This window comes from Rhinolophus hipposideros, assembly GCF_964194185.1.
Source record: "Rhinolophus hipposideros genome assembly, chromosome: 16".
Lineage (NCBI taxonomy): Eukaryota > Metazoa > Chordata > Mammalia > Chiroptera > Rhinolophidae > Rhinolophus > Rhinolophus hipposideros.
In genome coordinates this window covers 31,019,355-31,046,203 of record NC_138062.1, presented here as the reverse complement: position 1 = coordinate 31,046,203, position 26,849 = coordinate 31,019,355, and the positions used below count along the sequence as shown (strand labels likewise).

At 47.8% G+C, this 26,849-nt stretch overlaps 2 protein-coding genes across 2 annotated transcripts in view; both read left to right on the top strand.

Annotated features, from left to right (window-relative positions):
* RP1L1 (RP1 like 1) overlaps nucleotides 1-26,849 on the top strand; it is a 181,081-nt gene that overhangs the window by 61,406 nt on the left and 92,826 nt on the right. The window lies entirely within an intron of this gene.
* On the top strand, nucleotides 17,711-24,906 carry SOX7 (SRY-box transcription factor 7). Its single transcript, XM_081076416.1, has 2 exons — nucleotides 17,711-17,982; nucleotides 21,534-24,906. Exons 1-2 carry the CDS (start codon nucleotides 17,745-17,747, stop codon nucleotides 22,451-22,453), a joined length of 1,158 nt encoding a protein of 385 aa, XP_080932542.1. The 5' UTR covers nucleotides 17,711-17,744; the 3' UTR covers nucleotides 22,454-24,906.

Genomic DNA, 26,849 nt, shown 5'->3' with positions numbered 1-26,849 from the left:
TGCCTATGCGGAGGGAACAAAGGATGTGAACTGCTGGCTGATGGAGAACAAGTGTGCTCTGGCCAGATAAGCCAGTGGATCTTCCAAATCAGAAGAGCCTGAAACAAGCAATCCTGACAACGCTGTAAGAACTGCATTGTTGCATTTTTCCTCATCTTATACATGAAGAAATAGGCTCAGAGTTGCTAAGTGCTTTGACCAAGGTCACCAGTTCGTAACATGGCAGATGGAATGACTGTTGAATGGGATTGAATAGTTCCAACCCCTTTTTGATCCTGGAAAGGTTACGGATACTATGTTTGATTTTTGTTTTTAAATATTGGATTTATTCTTCTCAACGTGTGACTTAGTCTCTTTGGGACGTGAGGTACCTTCCAGAGCAACTACAGTGTAATTCATACGTAAGAGAAGAGGGATACACAACGGTGTGGGAGAGCACCATCAGATGTGTTCATTCAGTCCTCCACAAACCTCACGTGGCTCAGGCTCTGTGCCAGCGGGCTAGGGACACAGATACGACAAAGACACGGTCCCAGCCCTCAAGGAGCTCACCGTTGAATGAACCGTGTCGTGAAAGTTGGAAAAATGAAAACCATAAGCTTCCTCTAGATACTCACAATTTTACGTATCCAAATTCAGAAGGACGTTGTCCACTTAAAAGATTTTGTGAGCCAAGGAATGTTCATTTGGTATCTGTGAGCAGCAAGACCCCTGTGTGTGGAGGCATGAGTGTGACAAGTCAGGCAGAAGGAACCGGTGCCAGAGGACTGTACGCCCTTCAGAGAGCAGTGAGGAGTGATGGCCTTGAAACCCCTTGGCTGAAGCTGGACTTCAGTGTTTGGAGTTCTGCTCCGTAGATCTTAGAGTTTTAGAACTGGAAGGAACCTTAGAATTTCACCAGAAAGATGCAAGTCAGATCAGCAGTGTGGCGCAGAACCACCCAGACTGAAGGAAAGGGACTAGATAACTTCTTGTGTCCTCTCCCAGTCCCTGGGCTGCGGCCTTCTTGCTGGTTCCTAAGTGCTCAGGCTACAAAAACCACTCCATCCCAAGTCCACTGTCTCTGATACAATGTGAGTCAGAGTTTCTTGGGCCCCGTTTCTTTTCTCAGTCCTGTTTGACCAGGATGGTAGAAAGAGGCTTGTGCCATAGAGATCTAAATACAATGAAGATAGATAATAATATTGTACTATCATTAAATGTAATGTGATATTGTTACACCAGCAATCATATTACGGTATATTAATGTATCACAGTAGCATGATGTACACCTTAAACATACACCATGTTACACATCAGATTTATTCAATTTTTTAAAAAGAGGCTTTATCATAATCAGGGAGGATTCCTGGCTGATAATGTGCATCGCATTGTCAGTTATTAATGGCAGCCTTTATTAAGCTGGAGGCTGTGCAATTATTTTCTCATTTATTCTCAGAACAACCCATAGGTAGGTATGATTTTAAAAATGAAATTCCGCTTGATTGACGTTTTCTCAAGATCACACATCTGGTAAGTAGCCAAACCAGTACTGGATCCCAAAGCTGCCTCACTGCAGAGCCCCCTCTGTTTCCTCGATTGTAGAGAGCCTCCTAGCTATCCTTGAGGTTCATCATGTGAGCACATTTGGGAAGAAATACAATATATTCACGATTCAAAACTTAGCTCAGCAGCCACCTGCTTGCTGCCTTGACCATTCTTGGTGTGGATTACATGTCCCTCCCCTTTGCTTCTTTGGAGCTGAGTGTGTGCTTTTTCCAAACTTATCACTGGAGACACTTTTTCCTGCTGTATCCCCAACACCTAACGTTGTGCCTATCCCCTAATCCATGTTTAAGAAACATTTTTGAGTAAATAAATGATGGGATTAATGAGTGAGGAAATGAAACGATTTTCTCTTATTCCCACATGCCTCTGTGTTTTGAGGCAGTGGGCAGCTGTAGACCCAAGAAATCTGTACCTAGTACTCAATGTTGTATTTTTAAAGTCAGACTAAAGGAAGTAATTTATAAACAGTAAAGTCACCAATTTCAAGTGTGCAATTTGCTGAGTTTTAAGAAGTGAGTACACTTGTGTAATCACAACTAGTGTGACACAGAACATTTCTGTCAGCCAATAGGTTTCTTTGTGCTCCTTAGTGGTCCCTTGTCCCCAGGCCCTGGCCGTTGGCAGCCACTGATACACTTTCTCTCACTATAGCTGTATTGTTTCTAGAATTTCATATAAATGGAATCATTTCAACTTAGAACAATGCTTTTGAGATTCAACAATGTTACTGTATTTGTCAGTAGTTTGTTCATTTTTATTACTGTATAAATTACAGTGTATGAAGAGACCAGTTTATCCATCAGGTGAACATTTGATGTTTTTGCAGTTGTGTATTCTTTGTGCATAAAGCTGCTATGATCATTCAAGTACAAGTTCTTATTTGGACATACACTTTCATTTCTCATGGACAAATACCTAGGAGTGCAATGGCCTGGTCATATGATAAATGTTTGCTTAATTTAGATAGTTAAGCAAATAGTTTTCCAAAGGCTGCCACTTTACATTCTCATAGGCAGTTTATGAGAGTTCTGTGTGCTCCACATTCTCACCAACACTTGATATGCTCAATCTCTTTAATTTTAGCCATTCTAATACAATGCATAATAGTACCTCATTTTTGCTTTTTTTATTAGTTTCAAGTGTACAAAGCAATGTAATAGTTAGACATTTAAACCCCTCATAAAGTGATAGCCCACTCCACACCCCCCCACAAGCCACTACCCCTCTGACATCTTATATAGCTATTACAATACCATCAACTATCTTCCCTCTGTTGTACTCCACATCCTGTGACTATATATACCTGTATATTTAGTTATAGTTGACATTCAATATTATTCTACTTCAGCTCTTCAGGTGTACAGTGCATTAGTCAGGCATCTACACAGTCTATGACGTCATCCCCCTCATAAGTCCAGTGCCCATCAGGCACCTTACATAATCTTTACAACATTGTTGATTATATTCCCCATCCTGTATTATCAATTTATATTTCTTACTGCCTTCACTTTATTCACCCTGCCCCCAATCCCATTCCCTTCTATCACCCTGATAGATCTAGTACCTATTTGGCACCATACCTAGTTATTACAATATTATTGATTATATTCCTTATGCTGTACCCTATATCTCCATGACTACTGTATAACAACCAATTTGTACTTCTTAATCCCTTCCCCTTTCACCCATCCTTAACCCCCTCCCATCTTAAAGAAGTCCCTCTAAGATTCGTTGTAATTCTGATTTGGTGGTGATGAACTCCTTTAGCTTTTTCTTGTCTGGGAAGATCCTTATCTGTCCTTCAATTCTAAATGATAGCTTTAGTATAGTAATTTTGGTTGTTTTTTGTTGCTTTTCATCACTTGGAATATTTCCTGGCACTCCCTTCTTGTTTGCAGAGTTTCTGTTGAGAAATCAGCTGCCAGTCTTGTGGGGGCTCCCTTGTAGGTAACTAACTGCTTTCCCTTTGCTTTTTTAAAGATTCTCTCTTTGTCTTTAACCTTTGGCACTTTAATTATGACGTGTCTTGGTGTGGGCCTCTTTGGGTTTATCTTTTTTCGGACTCTCTGTGCTTCCTGGGTTTGTATGTCTATTTCCTTCACCAGGTTAGGGAAGTTTTCTGTCATTATTTCTTCAAACAGGTTTTCAATTCCTTGCTCTCTTCTCCTTCTGGTACCCCTATGATGAAAATGTTGGTACACTTGATATTGTCCCCGAGGCCCCTTAAACTCTCCTCAATTTTTTGGATTCTTTTTTCTTTTTGCTGTTCTGGTTGGGTGTTTTCTGCTACCTTATATTCTACACCACTGGTTGGATCCTCTGCTTCATCTAATCTACTGCTGATTCCCTGTAATATGTTCTTCATTTCCATTATTGTGTCCTTTATTTCTGATTGGTTCTTTTTCATGGTTTCCATCTCCATTTTTATGAGATCATTGAGCATTGTTATAACCAGTGTTTGGAACGCTGTGTGTGATAGATTGCTTATCTCCATTGGAGCTTTGTTCTGTTCTTTTATTTGGGGTATGTTTCTTTGTCTCCCCATTTTGGCTGCCTCCCTGTGTTTGTCTCTATGTATTAGGTAGGGCTGTTATGTCTTCCGGTCTTAGTAGAGTGGCCTTATGTAGTAGGTGTGCTGTGGGGTTCAGTGGTGCAGTCCTTTTGGTCTCCTGAGCCACGCGCTCCAAGTGTGTCCCTCATGTGGGTTGTGTGTGCCCTCCTCTTGTAGTTGAGCCTTGGTTGATAATGGCACATCAATGGGAGGGACTGACCCGTGGGCTCACTGGTTGTGAGGACCGGCCTTGATGACAGTGGAAGAGCTGTTGTGCGGGGGCTGATCCTACAGAGCAGGATCTGCCTCAGCAGGACTCTGGTGCCTGCCTAATCCTCCCCTTGGGTGTGTCGTACTTGGAGGCAGCTGGGTAATGCTCCAGCTCGTTTTGAAGCTGCGCCACTGTGGGCACCAGCCCCAGGACTACTTTGGAGGGGATCCACTGTAGTTCAAGTTCAGCCCCAACCTGTGCCCTACATGGGGCCACCCAGCAGGAGCCACAAAGCAATCCACAGATGGCTGCCACCTGTGCTGTGCTTGGAAGTGCCTTGAGAGGCCAAGCCATGAACCATGGCTGGCTACCCATAGTGCCATGCTTAGGGTTGCTCAGCCAGAGGTACAGGACATGCTCAAGCTAGATGATGTTTGTCTGGTTTCCTCGAACCTTTGAGAGACCCTGGGAAAGTCTGCAGCTTGAGCCAAGGTAGACAGTCTACATGAAAAAGCTACTGGAAGCGGCCTGGGTATGCCCAAAAGTTAGGCTGAGCCGGGTCTCAAATCGCCAGGGTGTGGCAAACTAACAGCAGAGACTCAGAAATGGCAGCCACCTGCATCCACATGTGAGGAAGGGGGAGGGCTCAACAAAGAAACAATGGCCTCCATCAGCTCCCCTGTCCAGGAGAAAGTCACCTCTCCAGTCCCCTTCCCAAGCCAGACAACTCAGTTCCACACCATAGCTCCCTACCGCCTCTCCAGCCACTGCCCCAATGCTGGAGCTCAGAGCAAGTGTCTCCGTTGGTGGGTAAGTCCGCGTGCAGTCCCTTTAAGAGGAGAGCCTGGGCTGTAGCCACTCTCAGTCTCAGTCACAATCTCCGCTGGTTTTCACAGCCGTAAATTATGGGAACTTCTCTCCCCAGCACTGGAACCCTGGGCTGGAGTGGGGCTGGGACGTGTTGCTCCTCTGGGGGATGGGGGGACCCCCCACTGCTGAAATATACCTCCCGATCTTCAATGGTCACATGTGGGTGTGGGCCCAGCCCTTTCCACGTCTCTGCCTTTCCTACTAGTCTGGAGGGGGCTTCTTCTGTGCGTCCTTAGTTGAAAGGCTTCAGTTCAGCTTGATTTTAGGTGATTCTTAATAATGGTTGTTTTGTAGATTAGTTGTAATTTTGCTATGGTTGTGAGAGAACGTAAGCACAGCATTTACCTATTGCACCATCTTGGTGGTTCCCCCTCGTTTTGGCTTTAATTTGCATTTTCCTCTGATAACTAATAATGTTGAACATCTTTTCGTGTGCTTATTGGCCATTCTTACAGCTTCTTTTGTAAAGTGTCCAAATCTTTTACCCACCCTTTCATTGCATTTTCCTGTTAATACTGAGTTGTAAAATGATTGTCTACATAGAAAACCCCTAGGAATCTAACCCCAAAGCCTCCTTTAAGTGAGTTTAACAAGCTCACAGAATACACGGTCAACACACAATTATATTTTTTATGTTGTAATGAACTAGTGGAAATAAATATTAAAAACATAATTCCATGTACAATCATCAGAAACATTAAATACTGGGGACATCATCAAGATGGCAGACTAGGAATCCCTAGGCCCTAGTCCTCCCATGAAAACATCAAATAAATAACTACAGGCTAACTAAAATAACTTTATGGGAGCTCTGAAAACCAGCCAAAGATCTACAGAAATCAAGTGAACACCAAATCAAGAAAAAAAAAGCACTTAAAATGGTAAGAAAATTCATGATGTTTTTACTTGCCCTCGCCATGCCCACACTGTGAAGTCAAGAGGAAGTAGCTCAATCCCTAGTTCTGACCCTTGAGCTAGAAAGAGTAAAGTGGAAATTGTAACATTCTAGCTTATCTGTGGGCTGCCCAAGAGACTCATATCTCTCTTGCCTGACACAGACCTCAGACAGGAAATGATGGCAAAGTTTGGGTCTTAGGCTATAAGCCAAGGAAGGAAGTGGTGGGCACCATAGCATGTAAAACTGCAGGGGAATTGCAGATCTACATATGCCTGAGGGCAAGAGATTGTGGGCAGCGGAATACAACAGAACAAGCTGGGTCCCTGAGAAGAAGCTGGAGTGAGACTCTGGGAAATTAAGACATTTAGAAGCAGCCAAGGAAAATGAGGAGGGAGGAGCCCATACAAATAGGCCCAGTCAGGACACATGCCCAGAAAAAGCCAGAGGAGCTCTTAAGCCTTAACCCTGTGTGGATCTCTAGGCTCAGGGACCTGCCAATTAGTAAAGGTCTCCCATGCCAGTCTGCAAAGACGAATAAGGTGGCCATTTTTTCAAACGCCCACTTTATAGCAAAGGATCACAAGGCATGCAAAGCAACAGGGAAACGTGATCCGTTTAAAAGAACAAAATAAATCTCCAGAAACAGTCTTTGAAGAAACACACAATAGAATTATTAGACAAAGACTTTAAAACAAGTATCTTAAATATTTTCAAAGAGCTAAAGGAAAACACAAAGACCTAAAATTAGGAAAACTATATATGAACAAAATGACAATATGAACAAGGAGACAGAAATTTAAAAAATGAACTAAACAGAAAATTCTGGGCTGAAAAATACAATAACTGAATTTTCACTAGAGGGGTTCAACAGCAGATTCAAACAGGCATAAGAAAAACAATCAGTGAAGACTTGACATTTAAAATGATTGTATCTGAGGAGCAAAAAGGAAAAACAAATGAAGAATAATGAACAGAGCCTAAGAGACTTGTAGGATATGAACAGGCCAACCAATCAATGTAAGCAGTATGGGAGTCCCAGAAGGAGAAGAAAGTAAGGAGCAGAAAGACTATTTGAAGAAATTGTTACTAAAAACTTACCAAATTTGCAGAAATATATGGATATAAATCCAAGAAGCTTATCAAACTTCAAGTAGGATAAACCCAAAGAAACTCACACCAACACATTGTAATCACTCTGTTGAAAGCCAAAAAGAAAGAGAATTTTGACAGCAGTGAAAGTGACTAGTCACATAAGAGGTCTCCAGTAAGACTATCAGTAGATTTCTCAGCAGAAACCTTGCAGGCCAGAGGGCAATGGGACGATATGTTTCAAATGGTGAAATTAAAAAACTGTCAACTAAAATTTCTATACCTGGCAAAACTGTACTTCAAAACTAAGGGAGAAATTAAGATATTCCCAAAGAAAGAAAACCTGAAGGAGTACATTGCCACTAGACATGTCCTACAAAAAATTCTACAGGGACTCCTTCAAGTTGAAATGTAAGGACACTAGAGAGTAACTTGAAGCCATATGAAAATAGAAGGTTCTTTGTAAAGGTAAGTACATAGACAAATATAAAAAATTGTTATAATTTTGGTTTATAATTCCAATTTTTTTTCTATAGTATTTAAAAGGCAAATTAATAAAAATAGAAATCTACATTAAGGGACATATAGTGTACAGAGGGTGCCAAAAAATGTATACACATTTTAAGACAGGAAAAAACTATTACAATTGTAATACTCAATATATATCAATAACAAAAGATGAATACAAGTCACGTTTCACTTCTGCAATTACAAGAGGTGCTCAAAGTGGTTGCCATCAGGGTCCATACACTTCTGATTATGGTGAACTACTGCTTGAGCAACGTTGACCAAAGTGTCCACTTGTATACATTTTTTTTTGGCACCCCTGGTATAAGGACATAAACTGTGACACCTTTAACATAGAATTGGGGGGAGTGGAGCTGTAAAGGAGTAGTTTTTGTATGTGATTGAAATTAAGTTGATATCAATTCAAGGTAGAATGTCATGACTTTAGGATGGTTACTCTAATCACCATGATAATCACAAAGAAAATATTCATAGACTATACCAAAAGGAAATGAAAAGAGAATCAAAATGTGTCACTACACAAAGTCAACTGAACACAAGGGAAAGCAGTAATGGAGAAAATGAGGGACAAAAAAACTATACGTATACAGAAAATAAGTAAAATAGTGAAAGTGTTTCCATGTCAATAATTACATTAAATATAAGTGCATTAAACTCTTCAATCAAAAGGCATACAATGGAAGAATGAACAAAAACAAAACAAAAGTCAGGATCCAGTTTTATGCATAAGAGATGTACTAAAGGAGCATAGGTTGAAGCTGAAAGGATAGAAAAGATTTTCCATGCAAATAGTAACCAAAAGAGAACAGGGGTGCTAAGCTACTAACAGGCAAAATAGATTTTAAGTCAAAAACTGTTACAAGAGACAGCAAAGGACTCTATAATAATATATAATAATAAAGGGTCAATGCACCAAGAAGATACAACAATTATAAACATATATACACTAAACATCAGAGCTCCTAAATATATGAAGCGAAAAATCAGAGATCATACATGTATAAACATATGACAAAGTTGAAGGGACAAATAGATAGCTCTATAATAATAGTAGGAGACTTCCATACCCCAATGTCAATAATGGATAGAACAGCCAGACAGAATGTCAATAATGAAAAAGAGGACTTGAATAAAACTATAGACCAATTGGCTCTAACAGACATATGCAGGTCACTCCAACCAACAACAGCAGAATACACTTTTTTTTTCCAAGTGCACGTGGCATTCTCTGGAATGACCATACGTTAGGCCACAAAACAAGTCTTAATACATTTTTAAAAACTGAAGTCATATAAAGTATCTTTTCCAATCACAGTGGAATGAAACTAGAAATCAGCAGAAGGAAAATTTAAAAATTCACAAATAGGTGGAAATTAAACAACACATTCTCAACCAATAGGTCAAAGAAAAATATCACAAGGGGGATTCGGAAATATTAAGATAAAAAGTATAACACAACATATCAAAACTTATCAGATGCAGTGAAAGAAAGCTGTGCTAAGAGGGAAAAGTATAGCTGTGAATGTGTATATTACATAAAAGAAATGTCTCAAATCAACAATCTAACTCTACACTTTAAGGAAGTAGCAAAAAAGAAACTAAACCCAAAGTTAGCAGAAGGAAGAAATATAAAGAGCAGAGATAAATAAAATAGAGAATAGAAAAACAGTAGAACATCATCAAAACCAAGGGTTGATTCTTATTAAAGATCAACAAAGTTGACAAGCTTTTAATTAAAATGACTGATAAAAAGAGAAGATTCAAATAACTAAAATCAGAAATGAAAGGGGACACTACTATCAATTTTATACAAATAAAAGTCATATAATTGTATGCCAACAACGCACAACCTACTAAAATTGAATCATGAAAGAATTGACAATCTGAATAGAGCTGTAACTAAAGAGATTGAATCAGTAACCAAAAGTCTCCCAACAAAGAAAATCCCAGGACCAGATGAATTTTACCAAACGTTTAATGAAGAATTAACACCAATCTTTCTCAAACTCTTCTAAAGATTGAAGAGGGGGGTAACACTTCCAAACTCCTCCTATGAGGTCAGCATTTATCTTAATACCAAAGCCAAAGACACAAGGAAAACTGCAGACTAATATCCATTGTGAATATAGATGCAAAAAAATCCTCCACAAAATACTAGAAAACAAAACTCAACAGCATATTGAAAGGATTATATACCATGACCAAGTGGAATTTATTCCTGACATGCTATATATATGTATGTCCAAAATGATTTTTGACAAGTGTGCCAAGACCATTTCAACAAATGATGTTGGGAAAACAATACGGAAAAGCAATGGATAGACACTCAGGTTCACAGTTCCAGCTTAGCCAAGCATTTGAGTCATCCCAGCCCCGGTGCCAGACATATGGTAAAGAAGCTTCCAAATGTTTCCAGCTCCTGACCATTCAAGTAAATGACAGTCGTTCATGCCTTTCCAGCTGAAACCTCATCTGAAGCAGACATCCTTACTGTACACTATCCAAATTCCTGACCCATAGAGACACTGAGCATAATAGTTTGCACTACTAATTTGGGGGTAGTGCATTACAGAACTGTAGATAACTGGAGCACATCCCTTTCCCACATCCCTGTCAGATACCAGCAGACAGACAGTGAATGGTTCAAGGACCAATGTAGACACCTAGTCTACGTGGAGATGTTGAATGAGGGGGGTGTTTCCCAGTGATGTCTTTCTCAAGGGACATCTGAGACTGCCGAGACATCCTAACTTTCTGAATAGAAATCTAGGAGCTACGGAATGAAGTCTCTTCACATGAGTTGATGTGAACAACTCACTTCGGTGCTGTGGCCAGTGAGGCTATTGAAGGCAGCCCTCCTGTTGCCCAACCAGCTGGCCCATTATACACCATCCTGTCTCTTCTCCCCAGATGCTTCCTTCCTTCTTTCCTTCCATTTTCCCCTTGTCACTGAGTGCCTGTTAGGTGCAACACATTATTTTAGGTTCTGGAGTGTCAAAGATGAGTGCATACTAGCCATGTCATTTATTATCTGTATGCTGATGCTTCGTCATCTGGGGCCTCGCTGACTGACAGTCTGCCTCTCCCAAGGTTAGCCAATTCCTACAGAGAGTAAACAACTCACCTGCAGTGCGCTTTTCATACAAACCCACACCCCCAACCACCTCCTTGGTGGAGCTCTCACACTCTGGGCCACTATCCACCTGCCCTAATCACCCCAAAGCCAGGTACCTGACAACTCGGGATATCTTTATGCCCCAGTGCCCACCTAAATTATTCAGGTTAGCTGATCCTAAGCCTGCTTTCCCTCCATTGCCCATTCCTTCCCAAGGAAACTCCAATAAAGACTCTTGCCCACAGTTTCCTGTCTCCCAGTACTTCCCCCTATGGCCCTCAGAGCTAGAACTGCCCCTCTTGGGAACTGTGAATAATTAGTTTCTCAAGAGTAGTCATCTCCTGTTGGCCTTACTATACCTCAAATTTTCTATGAATGTGCTATATTTTAAAACAGAGTGATACTCAGTCCCTGCCCTAAGGAAACTTACAGTTTAGTGGGGGAGAGGAGACCTTAAAATAGTAAGACTGGTGACATTCTGTTTCATAATCTGAGCATCATTTACACAGGTGCGCTCACGTCGTGAAATCTCAGCTAGTGCTCCCTATCTCTGCACTTCTCTGTAGGCGTACTGTACTTCAATGAACATTTTATTAAAATAACAAAACATAAAATAATGGTTGTTTGCAATCCTTCCCTTAAAGCAATCTCATAAGCCAAACAAGGAAATATCCTCAGCTTCTCATACCAGAATTGTTGGCTGATGACAGAGTCCTCTGTGATGAGATCTATCGTTGATGCCTCGTAATGTCAGTTATTAGCCTGACACTATTTACGCAGAAATCAGACGTGTATAGGTAGCCTGAAACGTGTTTTCCATGTTGTATTATTTACAGGCATTTTATAGTCACTTTCCCGTCTTCCTCTTAGTCATTTGGAAAGAAGAGGCAATAGGATAAAGCGATAGAAACATACCCCTTTGAGCCAGCTCTTAGTTTTTCTTGTTGGTTTGTTGGTTTTTCCATCTAAATTTGTCTGAAACTTTAGCTTCTGACCAACTAACTAAAGATCATTTCAGTGCCGTAATCCTTCCTCCTTACAGAAGGAAAACTGATTATTGTTCAGAGTGGAGCGGGAGAAAATTAATGTAGAAAAGGTTTATTCTTGACCTGGAATTCACGCAGCCCTCAGTGCTAGGGAGAAGCACGCACACACCCCAGAGTGAGCACGAGCTTACCTCGCTGCTGCTGTGAGGATGTACACACAGGCAAAGCCGTCATCTCCCTGGACCACGAGGCTCTCCACCCTGCACACCAGGTAAGTGACTTGCTCAAATGTATACAGCCAGCAGTGGCAGGTGGGACAGGTATTGTGTTTCCTGGCTCCAAGTCTGGGTTCTTCCACAGCAAAAGTTGGGGGACGCAATAAGAGACGATTGTGCCTGTGTAGAGGGGGGATTCTGTAGTGGCCAGGATGTCTGATCTGGTTACTGCAGATCAGGTACTCACCTGGTTCTGACCCCAAGAAAATGTGGGTTTCTGTACCTCAGTGTTTTGTTACTGTTCATTCTCTCTGACAAAAGGGTTTGGATGTTGTCAGGGGTTCTACACCCCCCACATTCAGGGGCAGTGTCATCTGAAAACCCTATTCCTGTTCTCCTGGTCCTCAGGAGAAAGTTAAACTGTTAAACCTAAGATGTTGCAAAACTCTGTCCAGTTCTCCTTGTGTCCCGCCTGCTTCCAGTCCACTCTCACGACTGATAGAGATCTCATCACACAGGACTCTGTCATCAGCCAACAATTCTGCTGTGAGAAGCTGAGGATATTTCCTTGTTTAGCTTATGAGGTTGCTTTAATGGGTGGATTTCAAACTACCAATAAGCCTATTGTGGGGGCAGAGCCCCAAAAAACGGTTTCCAGGCTCTCGGCCTCATGTGGAGAGGTGCTGCCTCAGATAGTGGATGGCCGTCAGCTGTGGCTGGTTGGCCATCAGCTGTAGCCATTAAGCCATTGGTCACTGATATAACTGCCGCGGCTACGGAGGGGAGCCGAGGAGAGTGAAGGAGGAGACTGAAGGAGAGTAAGGAGAGTCGAGGAGAGTCGAGGAGAGTTGGTCGGTTGGCAGCAAAGCGGACAGCAGGTCGCACGTCGTGTAAACCCAGCCTCCAGTGAGACCATAGTGGTATGACTTCCCTACCTATGGCTCCGTGGGTGTTCCTTTTTGGCCTCACCATGTCCTGCGTTCTTATGTGGGGAGCGGGAGCAGAGACCCCGCAGGCCGCCCCGCCGGACACCCCGCACAACACCTGTAGGTACATCTTAAATCCATGCTGTGTGGTTGAATCCCCCCAAATTATTCTAAATTAGGGACCTTGATGAATTTCTCCCAAATGACTATAAAGAGATTTCTGTGGGTTAAAAGAGAAGAACTCTGAGCGAAGCTTCTTGGAAGAAAGGCAGGGCTTCCGGTTGCTGACTAGCTGTGAAGGGTGGGGAAGGGGGCCTCCAGAAGGCCTGGGCTCAGTATCCTGGCTTTCCATCATACACTTCACCTATAGCCAACAGGGTTTGCCCATTTGCTTTTCCCATTACCTTGAACTTTTTAAAGCGCCCTCTGAATGAGGAAAGGTCCAATGGAACTTGGAGAGATGGGGCGGGAGAGGGCAGAGGGAGACCCAGTGGCAAGTGAGAAGCTCTTCCCCTGGTCTGGGGCTCTGGTGAGTGTGGGGAACTGGGAACTGAGCCCCTGGCAACCTTGGAACTCAAGAACAAAGGCATGAGGCCTAGAGAGGTGTATTCAGGTCTCTGCTCTGCCACTTGCTGCTGCAGCCTTACCTGCCTCATCTGGAAAACAGTTTAATACTAAAACTAGGGCTGCCTACTTTGCAGAGGGCTGTGTAGAGGCCTGGATGAGCCAGAGGATGACCTTTGCGAAGACTGCCAATCAAGTCACAGGGATAAGTCAGTGAGAGCAGCAAAGATGATGGTGATGATTTCCACCTCCAGCCTGCTGTGAGGAACAAAGAGCACCAGCAAAACACGGGCACAAAACTGTTGCAAAGACAAAGGTCGTGAGCTGTGGCTCCATCAGCCCACTGGAGCAGCACCCAGCTTTTTCTGGCCTAGTGCTCTGGTGCCCTAGAGTCACTGAAATTCTTCCGTTTGGAATAGAGTAAGGAAATAGAACAAGGAAAGCTCTTCCAGGAGAAAGTTATGGAGGTGGGACCCTATCAATCTTATTTAAATTTTCATCCATTCATTATTTTATAACAGTTCACAGTTGTTTTTTTCATGTATGAGGTGCTTTCACAAATACTGTATCAGTAATCCTGTATTATCCCCATTTTACAGGTGAAAAACTATTGAGATCAGGTAAATGAACTATTACGTTGGTGCAAAAGTAGTCGCGGTGTTTGCAATTATTTTCAATGGCAAATACCGCAATTACTTTTGCACCAACCTAATTGCGCGCTACTATTACGTTGCAGCAATTTGCAGGCTTCTGACCTCAAGCCCTGCGTCCCTGGAACCTAAGTTCAGCGAACTACAGATGGGCGGAAGGGGAGAAAGAAGGAGAGGCGAGGGGGAAAGAAGGAGAGGGGGAGGGACAAAGCAGGGAAGCAAGCAAGGAGGAAAGGAAAAAGAAAAAGTAAAGAAAGGAAAGGAAAGGTCTTTCAAAAGAGGAGCAGAGAGCGCATTTTACGCCACACACACCGGAAGAGTAAGGCGCAAGGCTGTGCGCCGACCGGTCCTCCGGCGCGTGGTACACGCGCGGTGCCCGCTGTGCCTCGGCGTCGTCCCACGCGGACCCGCCGCTCCGGTTCTGCTCTCGCGTGTCCGCGGGAACCCAGCCCGCCCTGCCGACGCTCCAAGCACTCGCAGGGCCCGGCACCGCAGCCCTATGTCTCCACCCGTCTTGGTGGGGTTGCTTGCGGATTCACCGCGCCGAGTCTAAACTACTGAGTCTCTGGACCAAATCCAACTGTCAGCGGTCGCGGGCTCCGCGCTGGCCGGCCGGAGCAGGTGTTGGCGATACCGCGGAGGGCGCCAGCCCTGGCCCTGTCGCTCAGCCTTCGCAGCCCCGGGCTTTGGGAACGCTTGGGGGGCTGCGCGGAGCTCGGGAGCACTGAGGTCGCAGTGACCAGAGAGGCGGAGGGGTCGCATTGACCCCTCACATTTTAGCACTGCCCGCATCAGCGCACGTTTGCATAACGTTACCCAAGTGAGTCAAAGCATGGGGACAAATTAATGAAGAAATAAAGTAAGCGTAAGAGCCCGGGTTCCCGTGTGCAGACAGCTCACGAGGTCGGGGCCAGGCCCGTGCTAGCAATATGGCCATTAACAACCAGATCCTGGACAAGCCCGGCGCAAGCGCTCTCCCGGGGTGAAATGCAAAAAGTTAAACGATTGGAAACAAGAATCACAACACGTATCTTCTCTGACACCGCCTTCGCTGTTTTCTCCGTTTTTGCCATCGGTCTGTGGAATCCAATTTGACTTCTCTGCGCTCCTGGGGGCCGGCGCATCTTCCTAACCTGGTGCCTGGGCGCGGCCCCATCGCGTGCGCGTTCTGCTCAGGAATCGCGCAAGGAGGGACCGGAGGCTGGAACTGCAGTGGGGATGCCCGTGGCCGGCAAGGGGGCGCTGTCCCCTAGAGGACTCTGACCCTGCGGGCCACTGTTCCCACCCTGGCGCGTTGGTGGGTTAGAAAGGGTCGGTATCGAGTTCTCCCACGGGTCTTGGGCTGCCGCGCAAGTCCCTCTGTAGGGATCCCTTCTTTCCTCCTTCCTCCCCCACCCCCAACAAGCTGCCCTTCCCGGCCGGCGTGGCCCTAGCTCCCCGCAGTTCCCAGGGCGTTCTGGCGTAGGAGTTTTCTAGAGGAATTTCTGGCAGAGGACTCCAACACGGGAAATGGTCTGGGCTTCCCGGAGTGGGGAAGTCCGCCTAGACCGTGGGCACCTTCTCTCTGCAACCCTCCCGGCCTGCCAGCTGGGTCCCCTACGCCAGCCAGGACCGCGGTTGGTTCCAGGTTGCTCTCGGGCTGTGGGCATCCACATTCCTGCGCGACCCGCGCCGCGACCCGCGCCCTTCGCGGCTCGGCCCCGGCTGGCGAGAGCTGCGGGCGGAGCGAATGTGCCTCGGGTGGTGCTACTGCGTCCTGGCTGGAAGGGAGAGGAAAACTAAACCATCTGTTTTATGCGGAAAGCCCGTTCTCGGATGAAACTTACACGGGGCTTTAGAAATTAAAACTGGGACTTTCAAAACGGAGAAGTCGCACTTCTCCACCCGCTTGCCCGGCTTTAGCCGCGTGGCCTGTCCCAGGGTGCGTACTGCCCCCGAGGCGCCTGCGAGCTCGGACGCTGCGCGCTGAGACGTTGAAATCCGGGCTTAGAGTCTACGGGCTCTATGTCTGGAGTTATACTAACATTTGCCATCGTGTGCAGATTTGGGGCTTCACACATATTCTCTCACCATACCGCACAACAGCCCTGTGAAATCAGTGTTACCGTCGTCCTCGTTTCTGGATCAGAAAAGGAGGCCTCGCGAGACACCCTACTTGCCCAGAGTCACGCGTGAAGTCACCCAAACACTGAAGACAGTTCCTGACTTCAGACTCCACAGCCCTCCCGTAACGATGCTACCTCCTTTCAGGGTCATTTCTGCAGAGCACTGCACAGGGGGTGCGCTCAGTAAACATTTGTGGGTTGAATTTCAGGATCTAGTTAAGCTTTATGATTGCTATGTTTTGTACAGTAGGGTGTGTCTAAGCCGCATTTACTCCCTCATTTATCCATTCAGTTATTTAGCATTTCCTGAGCGCCTACTGTGTGCCAGCACTGAAGTAAGAGCCAGGGGAACAGCCCTACTCAGACGAAACAGGGTGACACGGGAGCTGTCCACCGAGACAGGGGGTTCGCGTCCTCCCGGACGGCGGTGAGCCCCCAGCCCCCAGCCCTCCGGGTGGGCGCAGGTCCAGAACCTGAAGCCCCGTCTACCCTGGGATGTCAGAATGAGGGAAACTCGGGAGCTCCCAGGTCGCGCCAAAGCCGGGGGGACGCGCTGGGGAGGGCTAGAGCAACTCCACTCGCTCCGTGGGAGCTGGCGGGAGGAGAAAATAGAAGGGAATTCCTGGAGAGAAGAGCTAGAGACAAGGGAGCTGGAGGCCGAGACTACGGTGGGGTGGGGAAGGAGGGGTAAGAAGAGAAATCAGAGGGCAGAGTGAATAAGAATTGAGAACGCAGCCATGTGCTCCCAGGAGCCAGGAAGCTGCAGGGACATCCAGGGGTCCCTGGGGTGGACCCTGCAGTAGAACCCGATGTGGGATTCAACCCCAGCCCTTGGTAGTCTCTGGTGGCCCCCAAAGTTGGCTGGGGGCCCGGGTCATTTTAGAGAAGCGGTAGTGTGTTCTCTCAAGAACGGTTCACATGCTCCTCTGGGGGATTCGTGGTCAACGACTCTCGCGCCCCGCCATTCCCAGCGAAACCTCTTTGGCTTCGGTTCTCCATAGGATTCCACGCGCGGGAGGCCTTAGTGGCGTCTGGCCTGGGGAGGCCACAGCCAGGGGGCTGGAGTCCGGCTCCCGCTCCCCAGCGAGGTGGCGGCTGGTGGCGCCGGCCTCCTGCCTCTGCGGCACCTGAGCCCGGAGCGGGCGGGACGGGAGGTGGCCCCCGGGCGGCGGGTGCGGATCCCGGAGGGGGACCCGGAAGGCAGAGGGCCGGGCCGGGGCGGCGCGGGGAAGAGGCCCTCCTCCCTTCTCCCCCCACACCCGGCAGGTCGGAGCCGCGACGCGGAGACCCGGAAAGCAGGCCGGGGGAGGGGGCCGCGCCGAGACGGAGGGAGGGGCCGTGCCGCCTTCCAGAGTCATTGGAGGACGCGGCTGCTCCAAGCTGATAAATACGGGGCCGGGCCGCGGCTGCGGGCCAACTTGGACGCCCCGACTGACCGGTGCGAGGGCCAGGTCAGCACCCGCCCCGCGAGGCGACCCCCGTGCGGCCATGGCCTCGCTGCTGGGAACTTACCCGTGGCCGGAGGGGCTCGAGTGCCCGGCCCTGGAGACCGAACTGTCGGATGGGCTGTCGCCGCCCGCCGCCACTCGCCCGCCGGGGGACAAGGGCTCGGAAAGCCGTATCCGGCGGCCCATGAACGCCTTCATGGTGTGGGCCAAGGACGAGAGGAAACGTCTGGCGGTGCAGAACCCGGACCTGCACAACGCCGAGCTCAGCAAGATGCTGGGTGAGTGAGCGGGGCGGCGGGAGCCCCGAGGTTGCGGGCGCGGGGCGCGGGAAAGGACAGCCTGGGGCGAGCGCGCCGATCCCGGCCGGACCTGGCGCGCAGGGACGCGCGGGGCGTGACGCGAGGGTGGGCATCTGTGCAGCGCGGGTGTGCGCGCGGTGGCCGGGGTTCAGAGCAGGGACACCTGGGCAAGGCCCAAAGTGAAACCGCGCGAAACGCCGCGGTGCCCCGGGAGGTCCACTCGCGGGGACACAGGCGGAATTGGGGCCTCACGGGACAGTACAGGCCGGGCGGCGTTCAGGCGCGGGGCGACCAGCGACAGGGACCCAAACGCAGAGACGAGGTGGAACTGGCGTTTACCAAATATACCGGAATACAGGGAAACCCGCCGTTCCCTGAACTTGACCGCTGGCACCATCACCGAGGGAGATTGTAACTATTATTAACGAACATTGTGAAGAGAGACCTTGCGGGAACGCATTCCTGGTTTAACTTAATTATTAAAGCAATAGTAAAGAAAAAAAAAGTCTACGCAAATAGACTCCATTCAAGACTCAATCGCAGGAGTTTAATTTGATAGGCATGCTCAGGGCAGCCAGTGAGGGTCTGTCCCGGAGCCCGCCTGGGGGGCTTCCCCAGTGACCCCGTGCAGTCCCAGCAGTGGTGGCTGGACTGGGGATGGGGGCAGCTAGACCGGAGGAGCCCAGAGAGACGATGTTAGGGCATGTCGGAAAAACCGGGAGTTTGTGTTGGGCCTTCGTGTCTCTCCCTTGTCTGGAGCTGAGCACTTTTTTACTTGGCCTTACGCCTAACCTCTTAGTCCCTTGGATGTGGTTTTTATTCCTTTTAACCGGTGGAAAGCTTTCAAAGCACTTTGCGTGAGCAGTGGGTGCCAGGCCCTGTGAGCAGGGACAGTGTGTAGATACCCCAGGCTGGCTCTGCCCTCCCCAACCCCACCAGGCCCAGAAGGTTTGGACCGGGTTTCTTTTTCAATTGGAGCTCCTGGCTCCTTCTGGGTGGAAACTGTGGGGTGAGGGCTGAGGTGCACCTTTCTGCTGGCTAAAGCCACAGGCCCACAGAGGGGATTCCTCCTGCAGGCTGGACATGCTTTCAAAGCAGCTGGTAGACTCCTGGTTTCAGAGCCTCCTACCCACAGCCCAGCCTCTTGGCTGGCTGTGCCCAGGAGACATTAGTGGGCCAGGTTTAGTGAGCCCCTTCCCCCATGAACAATATTTAAAATTGTATTTTACACTGTATTGGCAAAAAGACATATATATTAATATGTACTACAATAAGTCATTTTATTCTACCTGATGGTTCACATTTCCCTCAAATTGTTAAAGCTATGAAAACATTTTTTGTGGTCCCCAAAAGCTTTTTCCATGGGCCCCAGATTCTGTGCCTATTACCTAAACATAGCTCTTGAGACCAGGATGGAGCAGGGTTTCTGCTGCAGACTGGAGACAGCGATGGGAGAAGCACTTGGGTTGGGGAGCCCTATAGAGGCCTACCTGCTCCCAGGCAAAGGACTTGGGTGACAAATGCCTCCTGTAAGCTGATCCCTGCTGCCTATTTGCATTTAGGCTTTCAGAGGTTATAGTTCATTTTGCAGGAAAGACACAGATTCCTTCCTGCTTAACCACATAGCTCCTGGCACGGGGTGAAGGAAACCAACCTGGTATTGCTTTTTAAAATACGGACTTTCTAATCTGTTCACAGGGGAGCAGCAGGATGATCTATTTCCACCCCCATGACCTAACCCAACCCTTTCCTTTCTGACCTAGGAAAGGAAAGGACTGGATGTGAGAGTCCCAACTTTTTTTACTATAAGCTTTCTAATCTTTAACATTAAAACTTCACCCAGTAACGCTAGTATTTTTAGTATATTATGAACGAGAAGGCCCATACAGTTACACATTTAGTGGCATTTAAAAACGAACCTATCTTTTATTAATACTGCCATATCCAGGTATACTTAGAAACTAGAGTCACGTTTATATTCAGTCCACAGACAGGGTGTGTTGTGTCTGGGTCTTGGGCCTCCTACAACAACTTTGTGGCCTCAGCTGAGGCTGGGAACTGAGGACCAACCCCGAATCTGGGCTTCCTAACACTTGTCAAGTCACCCTTTTAAGTAATAGCTAATTATATTAATGACGACTCTGTCAGCGTAGCTATAAACTTTCATACCAGTGGTAGCACACCTTTAATATTCACCCTCCACCAGCCCCCTTTGAGGGCCTGGTGTGCAGAGCCAGCCAGCAGGGACACTGAGGGAGGGTAGCCGCACACACAGCTCTGTACTGGGCCCCGTGCAGAGGGCTCTGGGTGAGAGATGTGGTCCCCTTCCTTACAGGGCTTAGCAAGGCCTACCCTCCAGGTTAGTGGCTCTCAAACTTCAGGATACATTAGAGTCATGGGGGAACTTGTCAAAGCTGTAGAATTTGAGTCCACCCAAGGGGGTAACACTCTATGGGGTCCAGAAGTGACCTTCAGAAAACCTGCAGCTGGAGGGATGTGCAGTGCACTTTGAGGGAGGACAGAGAGGCGCTAACGCAATTTACAAGCAGCATACAAGCAAGTAAGGACCAATAGGAAATACAAGTGAAACCAGCATTTTAGTGGCATACATGTGTGCAATGCTTTTTAAAAGAGAGTTTCGAGTTGGGTAGCATCACAACATATGTTCTAGTGAGGAAAATAGAGACCCAGGGAAGTTAAAGGGGTTTTCTTCTGTATGGGGTCAGTGGCTGAGCAGGTGCCCTTGCCATGGTCAACGGGTCCTAAGTAGACGGCTGGGAGCTGTAGTGTGTGTGTGCGTGTGCGTGTGCGTGTGCGCGTGTGCATGCATCGGTGACTGGTGCAGATAGATGCGAGCATTCTGATCAGGGTCAGACCTTCATATAGAAAGGTTCTATTTGACCTTCAGGTGTAAGGGATACTCTGCTGTTACCCTAAGTTAGAGCCTATAACTTACTTACATCTGTGAAATTACTGACTCTGAGTTCCTTCAGGGGAAGGCCTGTGAGGTGTATGCCATAAATAATATTACAGCATCACTTCCCGAGAAACAGCCATAATGAATGAAGGCAGAGAGTTTTCATTTAAATGCATACATAACTAGAATTGCCCCTCAAGGGTAAAAATCAATGTCGTAGTCGTTACATATTTTCGTCCTGTGGCTGATAATGGGTCAGGTGGGCCTTTCCTTGTGAGTCCCCATTGTTTTTCCGTTCGTGTTATCTGGTGGCTTTTATAGGAGAGGCGGTGTGACTGTGTCGTTGGCCTGTGGTGGTTTTGCGGGACGCGGGCAAGGGGGCCGGTTTGGCCTCACTGTGCTGTGCAAGACCTGGGCCGGGAAGCGGGTTCGAGGACTGCGGTGCCCTTCGTGCCCTCTGTGGGGAGAGGGTACCGCGGACGGGATGGGGGACAGGGGCAGGGGCACGGCGTGTGCGTGCGGGCTGCCTGCGGGCACGGGTCTGACACAGGTGCGCCAGCCGCCCCACGCCGCGCAGATGCTGAAAGTGGCCTTCTCTGACTTGTGTGAGCAGGAAAGTCGTGGAAGGCGCTGACGCTGTCGCAGAAGCGGCCGTACGTGGACGAGGCGGAGCGACTGCGCCTGCAGCACATGCAGGACTACCCCAACTACAAGTACCGCCCGCGCAGGAAGAAGCAGGCCAAGCGCCTCTGCAAGCGCCTGGACCCCGGCTTCCTGCTCAGCTCCCTCTCCCGGGACCAGAACGCCCTGCCGGAGAAGCGGGGCGGCGGCCGGGGCGCGCTGGGGGAGAAGGAGGACCGGGGTGAGTACTCCCCGGGCGCCGCCCTGCCCAGCCTGCGGGGCTGCTACCCGGAGGCGCCAAACGGCGGCGGCGGCGGCGGCACCCCAGGCAGCGCGGACACGTACCCATACGGGCTGCCCACGCCTCCGGAAATGTCGCCCCTGGATGTGCTGGAGCCCGAGCAGACCTTCTTCTCTTCCCCCTGCCAGGAGGAGCATGCGCACTCCCGGCGCATCCCCCACCTGCCCCGGCCCCCTTACTCCCCGGAGTACACCCCCAGCCCCCTCCACTGCAGCCACCCGCTGGGCTCCCTGGCCCTCGGCCAGTCCCCTGGCGTTCCTATGATGTCCACCGTGCCCGGCTGTCCCCCATCTCCCGCCTATTACTCCCCTGCCACCTTCCACCCTCTCCACTCCAACCTCCATGCTCACCTGGGCCAGCTCTCCCCCCCTCCTGACCACCCCGGCTTTGATGCCCTGGATCAGCTGAGCCAGGTGGAACTCCTGGGGGACATGGATCGCAATGAATTCGACCAGTATTTGAACACTCCCGGCCACCCAGACTCTGCCGTGACCCTCAGTGGGCATGCCCCGGGCTCTCAGGTGCCCACCACGGGCCCCACGGAGACCAGCCTCATCTCTGTGTTGGCTGATGCCACGGCCACGTACTACAACAGCTACAGCGTGTCATAGAGCCCCAGGCGGCTGGTCCAGTCCTGCCTGGCCACCACTCTGCTTCCTGCGCACTGCGAAGAGCCGACATCTCCGCGCTACGGCCCTCATGGGCAGGTCTGCACTGCCCGCCCCCGCCGCGGCGACCTGGGTTCTGCTCCTCCGAGGGCTCTTCTGCCCCTCCCCCACCCATTCCACTGCCTGCAGCCTGCACTTTGCGTATATTCCTTCAAATGAGTTTTTATTGGCTAATTGGGAATAAGGCAAGGTAGCTGCTGAAAGATTCTGGTCCCAGGTGCAATTTTCTCCCACCTCTCCTCCCTGACCCCACCCCTGAAACAAATGTGTGAAAAGCCCAGCAGCATTTACAACCTCTCTGAAATCTGACTCAACCTCAGGGGGACAGCCTGTCTGATGTTTGGGTTCTCCAGATGGGGAGACCCCCGGGCTGGGATCCGCAGACCCAGGATCCTGGGAGGGCTGGTGACACCCTGACTGGCATCTCCTCCCCTTCCAGCCTGTCCCCCGCCACCTGAAAAGTGAGGCACAGATTTGACACCTAAGTTTCCTTCTTCTCCAGGGTTTTCTGATGTAGGATTTTCCCAAGGCTAACTAAAAGGAAAACAAAGTTTGATTCAGTGAGTTCCTTAAGCTGTAACCTGTGGTGATTCTGTGTGCACAGCCTGAGGACTCAAGGCTTTCTGCCCTTGGACTGCCTTCCAAAATGACCCTAGTCTTGCAAAAGGATTCTTTTCCAACTTGAGAAAAAAACTCTCATCTTGATTTGGGAAATGAACCAGTAGGGTTGACTACATCACTGATAATGAGATTGAATTCAAGCTGCTTTACTGAAAACATGTTTTTAGAGATTTTCTTTTTTGATTGCACACACATCTCAAGGGCCTAGGCACAACCTGGATATATACAGTGTGTGATGCACACGCCTTCACGCCCTGCCTCACAGCCTACATCAGATGCTCTTCTCGACATTGGCAACTTCTTGTCAACTCCCTGTTCCTAATGACCCAAAGAGCAGGGATCCCAAAAAAGAATTTCCTCCCCTCTGCATCTGTTCATTTCTTGAGCTAAATTTCAGCAACCCTCCCTCCTGCAAAGTGCAGAAGCAAAAGGAGCTTTCTTCCCAATGTCTCCATCTCCCTCTCTCCCTTTCCTGGGATGCCCCCCTCCCCAATTCTTTGCTCTTTCTCCACCCCTAAATTGGCCACTAATTCAAAGATTCCCCTGATTTAAAAATTCCAAGTCTCATTCCCATGGCTGGGATGGGAAGGCATCCTCCTCACCAGCCAGCTGTTTCTTCCGGTAACATCTTCAGCCAGCACTTCAAAACAGCTACCCCACTGCACCTTCATTGCACTTCCTTCCCGAAGAACAGAAACGCACAGTAATTTGGAAAATGATTCTGAGCCCTGACCCCACCCCCCAAACATTCCCATCCTTCTCTCTCTCAGACCTCTTTTGAAGGAACATACCTAACAGTGAGCGAAAGGCAGTCGTTTGTCTTTTGATGTCAGCATATTATTGCCTGTATGAAATATGTAAGTGTTTTATATATTCTCTTATTTTTTTCACCTTATATTTTGTATTGTTGAAAGATCCTTTTTTTTTCCTTCCAAGGAGTCCTATTGTAAAATCACTTATAAGATATGATTAATCTTTATGCTATTACTGTATATGACATTTGGTAATAAATAGTAAATCATTGACAATATGATTGACTGGTGCAGTCCAGAATGTGTATTAATAATCTTGTAAAACACTATCACAGACATTAAGCTAAACTGTTCCTTTTTTTTTTTTTTTTTTTGCCAAGAACTACACATGTTTTGGAACAGTTGTAGATATTGATTTGTCTAAAATATTTAATTTAAATAAACTTTTTTGTACCGTGACCATTTTATCATTTGAAATATAGTTTTGCAAAAAGAAAATGGTTTCCAATGAGGCATAGATCTTACGCCTGGTGCTGTCTATAGTCTTGGTCAAAATGTTTGCTATGTCAACTTTTTTTTTAAGTTGTTATCTTGTAAGGGTGCTTTGTTTTATGAGTTATGGTAAAGAGATAAAGCCTAATATTACACATTGAAACTGCATTGTTATTGTTACTATTGAAAGAAAAGATTAATTCATAGCCTACCTGCATGACAGTTTTCTTCCCAGGATAATTTCACGCTTGTAAACTGGAACCAAGTGTAAATTCAAGATAGGAAGTCAGTTCTGCCTAGATCGTTGCTTACTTAAGGCTACCACATTTTTCCTTTCTTTTTGAAATAGTGTTGAAAAACAAAAAGCCGGATTGCCCTTTTTACTGTGTATTTATGGATGTGGTAATAACAAGAAACGTGGGCTCTCAAAAGTCAATGGAACGTTGTAGAGAAGGCAGGGGAGGCCGCGGGTCAGCAATTAAAGGATGTAACATCTTGTGAGGTTTACGATTAAAATACCAGCTAAAAAGTGCCTGGAAAAAACCTGATGATTACTCAGCCCCCGTGCAGTTCACCCATGTCTGGCTTCTCTCCGTCGCGAAGCAGTTGTAACTCGTTAGAGTCAAGGGTAGTCTTGTGTTCTCCCAGAGCTCTCTGGGCCAAAGAGTGGGCCTGGGGAGCCCCAAATGCTCATATGTTCCTTCTCCAATTTTCACCATCTTCTATAGTCATTACTTTAATAGCACTTTATAGGTGCAGGGAATTTTACAGTAAGTTTTATGGGCTATTTCTCATCGACAGCCCCAGGTGGGGCCCTGTCATCCATCTACCTCATTGCTCAGCCAGGGATACTAAGACCCCAGTGGAAGGTGGTGCAGTATAGCTCCTCCCACTCAGCTGAGGTCAAATACGTTGGGCAGCTAGAGGCTTTGTGCTTTCTTCCTAGTGCTTCACCAAGCCACGGCATGACTGTGCATGCAGTCCAATGCATACCTATCACAGCCCGGGAATAAGGGATGAACAAAGAGGAAAACACAGGGCCAGGGACAGATGAATCCTGAACTCATTGCTGCCCAAGCCCACCAGGGCGGCCAGCTGACAGTGGCGGTCACAGAGTCATCAGCTGGCTGGAGGACTTGTCCAGCAGCATCTGCCCAACACATTGGCCATCAGCACTGCCAAAAGGGCACATTTCATTCCAGGACACATTGTGGGGGCGGGGGCATTGTCCCTGCCTCTGGGAGGGCAGGAAACAGGCAGGCGACAGGGCTGTTCTTTCACTTTTGCTCAGCTGAGTGAAACGGTCATGCCCAGAAGCCAGGGGTGTTTTAGAGTTTTAGCTGCCCATTGAAAGCATCCACAGCCCCCGGTGACAAGAGCACTTTTTGCTTTGGCTGATGAGATTTGATGGATATGCACAGTTATAATTTCTTTTTCTAAAATGCAGATGTGCCTATGTCACTCTTTTCCTTAAGGTCTGTCAGCACCTGCTTCTCACCCGCGGCGCACACACAGTGTGAGTGCACAAGTGGCTTCACATGAAGCCAAGGAGGTTCATGACTCCACGCTCCTCCCTTCTGCAGGGTCCTGGGAGGGGCCCTGATAATGTAGTCACATGGCCGTTTGTTTTTATAAACCTTGCCAAAAGTCAGATTTGTGTGTGTGTGTGTCCTTTCCTTTAAGAGTCCCTCCCTCCCAACTGTACAAGCTTCAGGACCCCTAACACCTGGCTTGGTTGCATGTGAATACCCTTACGGCAGATCCTCTTCTTTCTAGAGCCTCTTACTGTCCCCCCACGCCTCCTATGATGTACCTACTGCATAGAAAGCCTATTGTTCTCTGAAAGTGTCCTCTTTTCCCATAACTGCTGTGTTTTTCCCATGCTTTTCTCTGACCGGGGAGACCCTCACTCCCATTACCTGTCTGATGACATCCTACTCGCTGGCCAAATCCACCTCAGACATCCCCAACTTTGCTGGGAGAGGGGCTGGTCACTCTCCTCCTCGAGCTCCTGCAGAGCTTGAGCAGGTCTGTTATGGCACTTATCACCTGGCATAAGAATCATCCACCCATGACACATGCTGGAAAAATAAATGAATGCTGGTATGCTGCTGGAAAAATAAAAGAATGAACAAATGAATAAACAGTTGAGATGTCCTGTAGGTATTCTGGTTCATTTTGGTGGGAAAGACCTAAAACCTTCTTGGTTCCTAATTTTCTAGCCCATCTCTCTGGAAACCAAGACCTCAGAGCATTTGTGTGTAATTCTCAGGCTGAGGCCGGATATAATGCAGACATGGCTATTCACCCTCAACTGCTGGAGTGAGGCCTGGAGCCTGCAGCTCAGGAGACGGGCACGAGGGCACTGAAGCAGAGTCTTCTCTTCCATCCTATCTTAGAGCAACAGAATAGAGCTTTTTTCTTTTTTTTGAGAAGATTGTGCTCTTGATTTCATCCTAGTGAAAGGGATTTAG